General features: G+C 39.5%; 1 protein-coding gene across 1 annotated transcript; it reads left to right on the top strand.

The window, feature by feature from the left end:
* The first annotated feature begins 475 nt into the window (after positions 1 to 475).
* LOC129094782 (glutathione hydrolase-like YwrD proenzyme) lies at positions 476 to 10,815 on the top strand. Its single transcript, XM_054603041.1, has 12 exons — positions 476 to 584; positions 1,586 to 1,739; positions 1,817 to 1,970; positions 2,760 to 2,966; positions 4,858 to 5,010; positions 5,099 to 5,186; positions 5,916 to 6,087; positions 7,787 to 7,943; positions 8,202 to 8,384; positions 8,745 to 8,829; positions 9,300 to 9,395; positions 10,362 to 10,815. Exons 1-12 carry the CDS (start codon positions 485 to 487, stop codon positions 10,505 to 10,507), a joined length of 1,695 nt encoding a protein of 564 aa, XP_054459016.1. The 5' UTR covers positions 476 to 484; the 3' UTR covers positions 10,508 to 10,815.
* The last annotated feature ends 2,259 nt before the right edge of the window (positions 10,816 to 13,074 follow it).

Consider the following 13,074-nt stretch of genomic DNA (forward strand, 5'->3'; position numbering starts at 1 on the left):
CCTCACCCTGACTGTTTGAAGCCTTACTGTCTGGCAGGATAACCACATATAAACAGCTTTTATTCTCTCCTTATTCTAGTTGCTGTTATATTTTTACACCGACATTTTGTCAGTATGTGTGTGCCTATGTCCTGTAAAAAATCATCAGAAACGCAATTTTACCTTTTTATTTTTCTTAAATTAAAAAAAAACTCAACTTAAAGTGAACTTAAAAGTACAGACAACTAGCTTGTTATTCCATCATGATCCCTCTTGAATTATTTATGGCCAGAAGATAAAATGGGAATATCAGTTCAGAACAAAAAGCAGGCTGTTGGATTGAGATTATTTTCCAATTGTCAGCTGCTCATCGATGTAATCGGTCATCCGTTTCTCTGCTACCGTATCTACCGTCCTAGTTGAGCCAAACTCAATCGATACCCGAGTAACCGATTAGAAGTTGAGCGTCCTGTCAGTGTTTCCCTTCGCTGGTCGTTTAAGAGGGATGGATACCGACTTGACTTTCTCCTCTCGTCGGTCACCTGTTGTGTGTCTACACGGTTGTGTAGCATCCAGCCAGCCACTAGCTTCCAGTATAGGACTCGGTGAGTGGAATAAGTGAAAGTGAAAATCTCCTTGATACGTTTTGCATTTTTCTGTTTTTCCCACATAAACACTCGTACAATTGGGGAGGAAACCAAGAACAAATAACTTGGAAAACCTCATCAAGAATGTGCACACAAAAGGCCTGCAGGCAGGTCACGTTAGTGGGGTCGACTTTGGTTAAGAGACTCTAGCCAGAGAAATAGGTACAAAACTGTGAAGCCCATAGTTAACAGTCATGATATCTTCTTTATCAAGCAGTCATTGTGTTTCACTCCAACGAGCGTCAGTGAGGTTAAACTCTGAATAGTTTAACCTCACTGACAATGACTGCTTGATAAAGAAGATATTGTTTTCAGTCTTCCAGACCCCATAATGTTAGTGACACAGTAACGTTAGTTTCTAGTATTTAGCCATAGGACAATACAAATGATGTTCTTGATTAATTCACTCATTGTTTTGTCTGTAAAATATAAGGAGTATGGTAACTGAAACAAACACCGTGAGCCCAAGGTGACATTTAGCTGAATTTGTCCTACCACCTGCCCAAACTAAAAATTATTCAGTTAACCACCCTATAAGATAAATTAAAGCATACATGGGAGCCTGGAACAGAAGAACATTTTGCTTGAGTCATTTCACCTCTTGCCAATACTACAAATCTCCTATTATTGGCAACCATCTATCTATGTTTTTGTTTACTTAATCGGAGTGCCTCTGAGGTTTGAGATACTAATGGAGATGAAGGGATTTTTATTTTTACTGCTCACAAAGTGAACTTGGTACGTGGGACATTTTAAGTGTTGGGCCTTAGAGTAGGATACCTTAAACAAATAAAACCCAAACTGTTTGAAGAAGTTTATTTGTATTACGCTTTAAAAAATGGCTCCACATGTGAGATACCCAAAGTTGTAGTAAATTTACCTTAAATTTATATGGATAAGGACTTTTTAGGGACTAGGGTTATATCAATCACCCATGGACATGTGTTTTTATTGTCTAGACATCCTGAAGCGTGGTGGTAATGCAGCAGATGCTGCGGTTGCCATAGCAGCAGCGCTGGCGATAACAGAGCCGTGCAGCACCGGTCCTGGTGGAGACGCCTTCTGCTTGTTCTACAACGGAGACACTGGAGAGATCAGAGGAATTAACGGCAGGTGGAAACTCTTCTTTCTCTGCTGTTGTTGTCTTCATAATACAGAATGATTAACTGAGCCTCTCTCTGTGTCTTCAGTGGTCGATCACCCAGAGCTCAGACCCTGGAGTTCCTGGAAGGACGTGGTTACACTGCAGAGGCCCCTCCCTTGCCTGCTGATGCCTTGAATGTCACAGTACCAGGGGCCCCGGCATGCTGGTGCGATACCGTAGAGCTGTTTGGTAGTCACAAGGTAAGATTTGTGTGTGTGTTTATGAATCCATCTGTGAAGAACTGTTTGTCTTGTTTTTTATGCAACTCCCAGGTAGCCAAAAGCCTGTCTCACATAATCATTCACATGACATAAACAACCTAAATGTCAACACCTCAAAAGGAGCAATATTGACAGACTAGGCTTTTTGGGAGGTGGGGCTTAAGGAGAAAACATGGGGTGAATTGTATTTGTAGTTAATGTGATAATATTCGTGCAGCTACAACTGGATTTTGATAACGGTTTTCAGATGTCTAAAAATAATTATCAGTAAAGTTACAGCTTTGGTGCCAGCCTCTAGAAATCACTAGTTTCTTTTCTGAGTCACATTTTGCAACCAACATTTGTAGATGGGGAAATCAGCGAGAACAGTTTTGCCACAAAAACTGGCATCTGCAGATCTGAATACAGCACTATCAGAACAGTTGTGCTTACTCACATAGATCAATGAAAAAGATACATGCAACAAGTTCACAACTGTTTGATTTAGGCTGTCAGCATGTGTCTTATGAAATTAAATACATTTTTAATGGAAATGAAAGTGAGTATTGTGAGCATTAAGGAAATTTTGGGACATCAGAAAAGTAAATAGCACTTCATCATAAAGTAACTGTGAAGGATTTTGTCATTTGCACAGACTGAAAACCCTCAGAGGAAATCACAAACCAGCTAGTCTCCAAATATGTTTCTCAAAACATTGACTCACACTTCCTGCTTAGGGAGTTTTCCTGCGAGGTGATAAGCGCGTGCTTCCTCTCCCTGTTTCCCTAGCTGTCCTTGCAGGAGGTGCTGAGTGGGGCGGTGGAGCTTGCAGAGGTGGGATTTCCTGTTGCAGAGGTAACGGCTCACCACTGGGCAAAATGTGTGACTGCTCTGAGGGATGATGGAAAGGAACTAGGTGGAGACCTGCTGATCGATGGTCATGCCCCCAAATGTGGACAAGTATTCAGAAACCCTTCCCTGGCCCAGACTCTGAAGGTAAATCATAGAAACTTAAACAAACAACACATGTTCATAGGTCACGTGAGGAGCACTGGGCCATTTCTTTCTGAACTAGGATTATTTAGAAAGAAGGAAACGGAACAATGTAGAACCCCAGATAAACCGTTGTGCTGTTGCTTCATCTTCCCAGACTTAGCCTTCTATATGGGAAGACCTTTGATTAACCCAGGGGCAACATGGATAATTAACTCTGAAACTATTAGCATGTTGGACTCAATATGGATAGGAAACAAGGTTGATGGAGGGAGGAATACATCCATCCATCCATCTTCCATAACCGCTTATCCAGTTAAGGGTCGCGGGGGTGCTGGAGCCGATCCCAGCTGTCAATGGGCGAAGGCAGGGTACACCCTGGACAGGTCGCCAGCCTATCACAGGGCAGACATATATAGACAGACAACCACTCACACTCACATCCACACCTACGGGCAATTTAGAGTCTTCAATGCACCTAACCTGCATGTCTTTGGACTGTGGGAGGAAGCCGGAGAACCCGGAGAGAACCCACGCTGACACGGGGAGAACATGCAAACTCCACACAGAAGGTTGTCCAGCCCGGGAATTGAACCCGGGCCCCTCTTGCTGTGAGGCGACAGTGCTAACCACTACACCACCGTGCAGCCCTTGGGAGGAATACAGGGGTGGGCAAAATAGGAAGGATATGGCAATAAGCAAGGGGAGGACGGAGAGACCCTGCATACCTGGCCAACAGCAGAATAACAGAATATCCTTTATAGCCCAATGCGCTTGAAATTTGTTCCCACAAAAAATCAAGGCCTCTGTTTGTACCTTGCACTATATATAAATATATATAATCCACTATAAACATACAGGTCAAATTTTTGATTTGACCAATACTTTGGACTAAATAGCATAATTAACACAATTAAAAATAACATAGACACAGACACATAAGCACATAGGCATGACTTGGCATGCTTTGAACATTTTTACTGAAGTCCTTTTGAAATTTCTTTGAAACATAATTTAGATGTTGTGATGTGTAGCTACAACTCGCCTCTTAAACCATTTTTTTGGTGCATTTTTACAAGTCTTCTACTTTCCAGTCCCTTATGAATGTGTGTGAGTGTGTCAGAGTGTGAGTGAGAGAGTCAGTGAGTGTGTCTGGGTGTGTGTGAGCGTGCGTGCGTGCGCAGACAATGTAACTTTAATAAAACCACACTCATTGTGTAGTTTCATGTCAATGTGACTTCACTAGAACAATGACTGATCTCACAGTTTGTGTATTTCTGTGAGTTTGACTGCTTGGGTGTCACCATTAAAGTATGCACTGGTCGATGCTCTTCTGTATTACAACATCAAACACTCAGTCTTTACTAATTCAATAATGCAGGAACATTGCCAAGTATGCCCATGATAAGTTCCTACACACACACACACACACACACACACACACACACACACACACACACACACACACACACACACACACACACACACACACACACACACACACACACACACACACACACTTAGGTTCCTGAAGCAGTAGAAACAATAGCAGTGACCTCAGCCTCATTGATGGATGGTTTCCAAGGCATCATAACGGTCATTCCTCAGCGATGATGGTGTGTTACTTTTTCTTTTTTTCTTTCATGGTGAAAAATGACTCATTCACACACACCATCCTGTTCATTTGCTTACATTGATTGGACCTGTAGATACTCACAATACTCTTACTAGTGGACACTCCAACCACATACCTTTCAAACTCTAGACTTGTGTTGCGTTACATGTTTTGTTAATGGTTGTGTTTTGTACCGTGGTTTTAAAACATGTAGAAGGACAAGCAGAATAGGCTGATTGATTGAACAGTGGATTTATTGGTGGACTGATGTTTTGACAGGAGCTGGGTGAGCGTGGCAAACCAGCTTTCTACCAGGGCAGAGTGGCCCAAGCAATCGTCGATATCATCAACCAAAATGGAGGAGTTATGACCGTGGGTGACCTCAGTAGCCATGACAGTGAGGTCATCACCCCATTAAGCACAGAATACAAGGTGAGGTCAGCGAGCATAGACGCCTATTTTGTCTGTATTTGTTTTCAAAACGTGGTCAGCACAGGGAATGACTGCATTGTGTGTTCAGGGTGTGCGTCTGTGGGAACCGCCTCCTAACAATCAGGGGTTGGCTGCCCTACTGCTGCTCAACATCCTGGAGAACTTCCCTTTCAATGGTATTCACTGGCATACTCCTGCACAGATGCGTTAGGGCCCCATACTAGTGAATCTCACATATAGATATTAGTCTGGCGATGTGGATGAGTCAAAATTCACTTCATAGAAAAAATAAGCCATTAGCATTCGCACATTATTTTTCATATTAGTCTTGGTTTTTATTGCCTAGGATTAGATATTCTCCTCTTAAATCTCTGCCTCCACAACATTGCAGAGGAGGTCAATGGAACTCCGTTTGTGTTCTGCTCTGCAGCAGTTATTCCTAGAAACAGTAGGCATTTTCTTACCAGGATGACTTGTTCATAGTTCAAACCGCCCATTTTTATTGTGTCGGCACCGCAAGAACTAGGAAACTATCATTTTTTAAAGTAGGTACTCTTCCAGCACAATAGTGACCATGAATGACTTAAGTGTACGGTGATTGGTCGAAGACATGAGCCTATGCAGCAGAGGCATACACCATTTAAAAAAAACAAAAAAAAAACACAAACAACAGCTCATATCGGAGAAAAAAGATAAAGTTCCTTATGGAAGCACATGGTTGGATGCTTCTTGTAGCTTGCCACTTGAACTGTTGATGGGGTAATTCCCATAATATCAAATATCTTTAGTGACTGCAAGTCAAGAAAAAACATCTCCTCTACTCATCAAGGGAACAAAACCAAAAGTCATTATAGAATTTGATTTGCACTAATCTGTTGTGTGTGTCTGTCTGTGTCTGTGTGTAGCTGCAGGCCATAACAGCTCTGACTACATCCATGTACTGGTGGAGGCTGTGCGCTTGGCACTAACAGACACACAGCGTTACCTGGGTGACCCAGATCATGTGACCATCCCCCTGGAAACCTTACTGGACAAGAGCTACAGCCACCAGCGAGCACAGAGTATCTGCATGGACAGGTGTGTGTCTCTTTGTGTGTAAGTGTGTGTGTCTCTTTGTGTGTAAGTGTGTGTGTGTGTCTGTTAGTACCAGTATGTACCAGTCGTACTCTGTTGACTTTAGATAGGACTTTTACTTCCCCCCCGACTTTCATGTCATCCCTTTATGCCTCGGTCCTTCCTCCCCTCCTACACTGCTTCTGTGTGTGTATGTTTTGGCAACAATATGTATTTACTGGTCAGTACTGTAGACTTTGACCTTAATCCCTTTATCAGTTCTAAGACAAATAGACCATAAAAGTATTTTTATACTGTTCATAATCTCTTAACGATCTCTTAAAATGCACACACATGTATGTACATATTCAACCCATTAGGCAAACATCCTGATTGAAATACCTGAGGGTGCGCGTAGACAGTGCACTGTCCTGGACTTACCATGTGGACTTCATCTGCAACAAGGCACAACAGTGGATTGACTTTTTAATGAGGCTCAGGTCATTTGGAGCCAGTAAGGAAATCCTCAATCTATTATTCTTCTCCTACATACAAAGTGTCCTCGAGACTCCGATTGGTTCAATGGCCTCTGAGAGCAACTGAAGGCCAGGATACAGCGGCTTTTGGGGATCTGTTCCAAGATGATTGGTAACTCTGTGGAAAACCCCTTCCTAAACAGCTACACTAAGCATATCCTCAGACTGGCTGACAAAGCCACACTGGACCCTTCTCATGTCCTACATGAGGTGTACCAACTTCTGCCCTCAGGAGGGGCTTTAAATAGGCCTTTTGCATATACATGTACTTGTTTGGACTTGATTTTACTCCATCCTTTCCACTTTGTCTTTAACTAATGAATTGCTTGTCTTGAGTCTTGAGTCCATTTATGTCTCTCATATATATGCTCATAGATGTGATGTACATATGAGTCACCATGTATACTAATATCATATGCCACAATACACCCAATGCAGAGGACTACTTCCCGCACATACACTCCTCACACTTAGACTTTATTTAGCATCACCTTAACTCAACCTTTTTTATTCAACCTACCCTAAATTTAATGTTGGCCTATTGTCTCTTATTAATACAAACAGTAAGAAAAGTGTTCACAGTCATTATGCTCACATAATAAATCAGGTAACTGGGAGAAATCCATTGAAAACAGTAAATAACCCTGTTACTGTAAAACCTGTGTTTACATTCGTCCGGCAATCAGACTTCTAAGCCGACACCCTATGATATATTTGAACCAAGGCTGTCATCTGGTTTATTAGTGATATACGATGCTACAGGATGAAGGACTGACCTGCTGTGAGAGGACAGGTAGTGAGAAGCACACAATTATAAAGATTAAGTGATAGCCGGTGCTTCCAATGTGGAACGTTGACACTTGGAGCCATGTGATTCTACTTAGGACCTTTATTTTCCTAATACATAAATTTGATAAAAAATACTATATTTATATTCCTTGTAAAAATAAATCAACATTAAATGGTTTCCACATTGTCTTATTATTTATCTTTCAGTGCATTTTAAAACTCGTTTTGTTGCTGCATGAACATGCTAAGCAATTTAAAAAACACTTAGAACACTTGGCATGATTAATATCACCCTCATGTGTGTATGCTAAAACATGTTGCTGGTGCCAGCAGATGAAAAAAGCAACAACCATAATGGCTTATATGTGTTTTTAATGGGTTTGTGTGTTTATTTGTAGAGCCATGGAAGAAGTGGAGCCTGGCCTGACAACAGGAAGTGACACAGTCTATTTCTGTGTGATTGATAGTCAGGGCAACGCCTGTTCATTTGTCAACAGCACCTATATGGGCTTTGGAAGTGGGCTGGTCCCTAAGGATTGTGGATTCTCACTACAGGTCTGGATGTCAGAAAGAGGGTATTACATTGTGTGTGAGGTTGAGAAGAGTGTTTAACACTGAGTGTCAACATCAGTGGTTTTGATTAATAGGAATTGAAAAATCATGGACGAAAAAATCCATAGTGAAAATAGAATTTCCAGATTGCTGCCATGCTAAAACAATAAAACATAAAACTTAAAAAAGGAGATTGAAACAGTTGATTTCTGGTGTTTATCATTATACCATTTTCATGAAATTCCTTTTTCTTGTTCACAGAATCGTGGTGCCAGCTTTAGTCTGCATCGTAACCATGTTAACTGTGTTGCTGGGGGGAAGCGTCCATATCACACCATAATAGCTGCACTTCTCACTGACTCTGCATCCAAATCACAAAAACCACAACTCCTTGCTGCCCTGGGGCTGATGGGGGCTTTGATGCAACCACAAGGACATGTCCAGGTACGCTCTGATCAAGAATGGACTGAGGTGAAAAATGAATTGCATAAAAATAAGCTTTGAGATAAAATATATTAAATATATAAGTTTTGTCCCTTATACAGTTTTGCGAACATTATCTTTAGATTTGTCCATTTGCAAATAAGTTGCAATGGTTATTTAATAGTCAAATTAGATCAGGAATTGTAGAAATCAAAATTGAAAACACTAACTTTTGTTTGCACCAGGCTAGGGTGACTTCATTACATTGGTTTTAAGTGACTTGAACACACCTTGCTTTAATTATGGTTGATTAACCATAATTATGGTCTTATGAGATTAAAGTGGTAATGAGTTAATAATTGACGTTGCCCTTGCTTTTAGGTGTTGTTGAATATGTTGGAGTTTGGGATGAATCCTCAACAAGCTCTGGACGCACCAAGAGTCTATGTACAGTATGACCACAAAAGTATGCAATGTCTCCTCAAAACACACACACACACACACACACACACACACACACACACACACACACACACACACACACACACACACACACACACACACACAGACTCTGTATAGTAACATATAGAGTATATACAGTACTATACAGTGTGTTAGTATAAACATAATTTATAATCACGAACAACTGCTCTTTATATTTATGAGTTCAGCTATCTGGCTCTCTAATCCTGGGATTAAATACATTTGTTAATGTTTTATTAGCCAAAAAAATTGTAGGTAGTATGTTGGTGTTTTTTTCTATTGACAGAAAACATCGTAAACCGTAACTGACTGTAGATGACACTGTAAACGGCATCTTAATTTTAGATCAGATTTGTGGGAATTTTGTGACGGAAAACAGTGTTTGTGTCCCATGCTTGTGTAAAGCACTCCTTTGAATGATAGTCATATTGTGATTAAACATTCTGTGTCTAGCTGATCAGTGGTGGGTTCATTTGGAGGAAGGGGTCGGCCAGGAGGTAGCCGAGGAGCTGAGAAGACGGGGCCACAAAGTCAACTGGCCAATCACAGGTACCTTTTTTATTTGCACAATTACTGTACCAAACTGCATGGTATTTATTTTACATGATAAGTATTCTACGTTTCCAGAAAGTAGACAAGTCTCTCATTTATTCATCATAAAACACAGAAAACTAAAAAAACTGTGGAAAAAAGACCTTTACAAGCAGCTGTGCAAGATGACATGAAACTGTTATTTGTAACACTCAAGTCAAGTTTAATTTAATTACAAAAAGGTGCTACATGTGGCAAAAGGTAATGTGTTTCATTAATAGTGATATTGATTTAACGGCTGCTTCCTGTTGCAAACCTTTTTTTTGTTATTGGTCTCTTTGCTAACCTGGCAGCATTCTGGGTGAGTTAGCTGCTGCTGTCTGGCGCTACAGTATGAACATGTTTTTTGTGATACTGCCATCAGCCTTTCAGTCCCCCCAACCATCTGCTTACACATTTTTACCTTTGTTCATTCTGGAAGACCAGCACCCACTTCATGGTTGGATCATAGAGCAAACTCCATTTGTCTACAGAACAGAAGTACATAGTCTGTAATGCAGTGAAGCCCCACCCTTACCCGCTAATCCTCTTGGCCATTTTGTCAAATTCCTTTCTGCAATAAAGTTTAGATTTTAGATAATGTTTTTCAAGGTTTCAGTTATAGAAAAATACAGCGTTCCTGTTCTCCCTAACTATATAAATCTATTTATATTTTACTAGCTATTATTTTCAAACTAACCATTAAAGCTTTTTACAATTGTTTTAACCTGTGTGTGGACTAAAGACTTATGGTCTCACATTTTGTTTAATAAAACTGCTCATCATTTAAAATATATATATTTTTTAATTTTACAGTCTGACTGCATTATAGCATTCTAATGAGACATGGTATATTTTGTTTGCAGTGCATAATAGTGATAAAATATGGGACAGTTTAATAGGCTCATTGCATTTTTCCATTTATCTTATCACTCAAACACACAGGTCACAAGAGGTCTCAGTTTGGGCGGGGACAGATCATCACAGTGGGGGATTGGTGGAACCCAGCTGTCAATCAAGCTGATCATCCATCCAGGGTGCTGTGGGCGGGATCAGACCCCAGAGCAGATGGATGCGCTCAGGGATACTAGACACAAGTGTCTTCTCTTCTTCCCTGTTGATGAAATATTCAGATAAATTGATCACAAAGTATTTTTGAAACAAATTCCTACATATGAACTGTAGAACAGATGTACTTTGAACATTTGGCGGTGACATAATTCACAGTAATCATAATTACATATATAACCCTCCAAAATTGAGTCAAGATAATGTAATAATGAAATGTGAATCAAGTCAATCAGTGTATCTCCATTCACTTGCATTTTGCATCGTTTTCCTACGCTTTAAAGTGAAGTAAATTTACTGATTCAACAATCTGTATTTCAAGTGATCTGTAAAATACGATGGATCTTTTCATGATTTATTTCTTTTTACAAATAACAAATAAATCATTTCATTTTTACACTCGTTTTTGAACTGCTGTTCAAAATTTTGAATGTGGTGTTTTGTGGTACAAATGCAGGTTTTACTTTGTCAACAACAGATTCTAATTATCAGTTGGTCCATCCAACACTTTGATCTAAAGCAGGATGTCTCAAAAATGACTTGTAAATGTGGATATTCAGGGTCTCAAAAAGCTGACTCCTAAATTCTACTGTTATGTAAAATTGTACACTTTGTACAAAATATAAGACCAACGATTAGTCTGATAATATTGCTTTGCCATGTATATTCCCAGTGGGAATACTTATGCTATTTGCTTACTCTCTGACCTTTTCTCTAGAAACAAAAAACCTCCAGGGTCTGATGAGTCTAATGGGCACATTGCCATACAATTTACTGAGCACACTCACATAGCCCATAGGACAAACCATTTCTATTTTGGACACGGCATGGTCTGGCACTTTCAAACAAAAATGTGCATAAAAGATTTATCACAGACTCTTATGCAGATACCATCGATGAGTCAAGTGTTAATCTGGCCTTTTTTTTCACTGTCACAACTCTCAGGACAAATGATCAAGATTTGGTATATGCATGTTTGCAAGCATATACCATATATTTGCCTTTGTGTGTCTCTGAACTTTACCCTTTACTGAACTTTTAGCTGTTGGGTAACATCCTGCTGCCCCTCAACATACCAGACAGGATAAAGATACCAAACGTTTACTCCTATAAAGATCCATGTGTTCTGTCCCCCAAACACCCTCCGCTTTACATAATCTGTCTTAATTAACACTGGTTGAAACAGCTCATTAAAGCAGGTCATTAGTGGCAAGCTACAGCTTTCGGCAGTTTATCTGGATGTTTTACATTCCAGCTGGATTATAAAGTAGCTCACAACATGCTGGGCCCCTAAAACACTCAAAGTACACAACATGCAGGGCCCTCTAAACACTCATAGTACACATACACAGTCTTTGTGGCTTTCTGACACAGCACTACTAAGAGTCATGTTGTGCCCTATTGCCCCACATAGACCTGTTGAGCTGGTTTTATCATTCTGACCTAGAATGATAAAACCAGTATCACTATGGACACTTTCAAGAATATGGGAACACCCATGAGACATTTTTGATTGGCTATTTAAAAATGATCTATTATTTTGCTGTCTGGAGGCTGTCCTGGAAAAAACTCTACTTTTCCACTATACACTATTTTCTATAGTGCTTTGCAACTAAATGTAGGGGATTGATAAAAAAATCTTGACTCTTTTGGACTATATCCTTTTATCTAGATTTAATACACTTGAAAATATGTTGTCATCAAGGTTTGTCTTGATGCTTATATTTTTTTCAGGAAAATTTCACATTTTAAACTGCTGTTTTCCCTGAATTTAGGTTTATAAGGATCCTATTTATATGTCAGCAATGTGGTTTTTTTTCAATGTGTTGGAAAGTGACTTTACTTTTCTTTACATTAGTTTTTCCATTTTCTGCTGCCTTATATACTCCACTACAGTGACCCGGCCCCGGATAAGCGGAGGAAATGGATATTTAGGTTTCTAGTTACTGTACAGATACAAAACATGTCCATTTATAAAATGTGATGCATTGTGACAGATGTAGTAACCACTGAAATTAGCTACTATTAATAATGATCCAGTAATATAACATTCCATTTAGCTGGATAACAAATACTTTTACTTTTTATACTTTTATGTTCATCTTGTTGCTCATACTTCTGTACTTTTATTAACATTTTGAATTCAGGACTTTCACTAGTAGAGTATCACAATCAACTTTGCCATTTAGATAATTAATCAGTCATTGAATTCCTCTATCAAGATAAACATGACAAACATTTGCAAATGTGAAGATTTTTCAGTCTTCTTTCATATCATGACTAACATTTGATCTTGGGACTGTTGGATGAAACAAGCACATTCACATGTGGCTCTGAGTAGTTGTGTTAGAGTTTTTTGAAAATAATTTTCTGACATCTTATTGAAAAAAATGGTCAATAATCGATAATGTAAGCCCCTGTAAAGATATAGTATTTACACTTAATAGGGTATATATACTGTACAAATTTGTAAGCCATGTGAAAATAAGGAATTAGGAAAAAACTCACTGCTGTACTGACTCAGTTTTTCTGAAGGAAATTATTCTTTAGAGTACTTTGTGAGGCCGGACTGACTAAGAGGCTGTGGGAA

The sequence above is a fragment of the Anoplopoma fimbria genome, chromosome 8 (assembly GCF_027596085.1).
Source record: "Anoplopoma fimbria isolate UVic2021 breed Golden Eagle Sablefish chromosome 8, Afim_UVic_2022, whole genome shotgun sequence".
NCBI classification, from domain to species: Eukaryota; Metazoa; Chordata; class Actinopteri; order Perciformes; family Anoplopomatidae; genus Anoplopoma; species Anoplopoma fimbria.

Excerpts from the sequence above, each read along its gene's own strand:
- LOC129094782 (XM_054603041.1), top strand. The coding sequence starts at position 485 with ATGGATACCGACTTGACTTTCTCCTCTCGTCGGTCACCTGTTGTGTGT. Across the intron at positions 6,088-7,786 it reads CAGAGTATCTGCATGGACAG|AGCCATGGAAGAAGTGGAGC; the intron begins GTGTGTGTCTCT and ends GTTTATTTGTAG. Across the intron at positions 8,385-8,744 it reads AACCACAAGGACATGTCCAG|GTGTTGTTGAATATGTTGGA; the intron begins GTACGCTCTGAT and ends CCTTGCTTTTAG.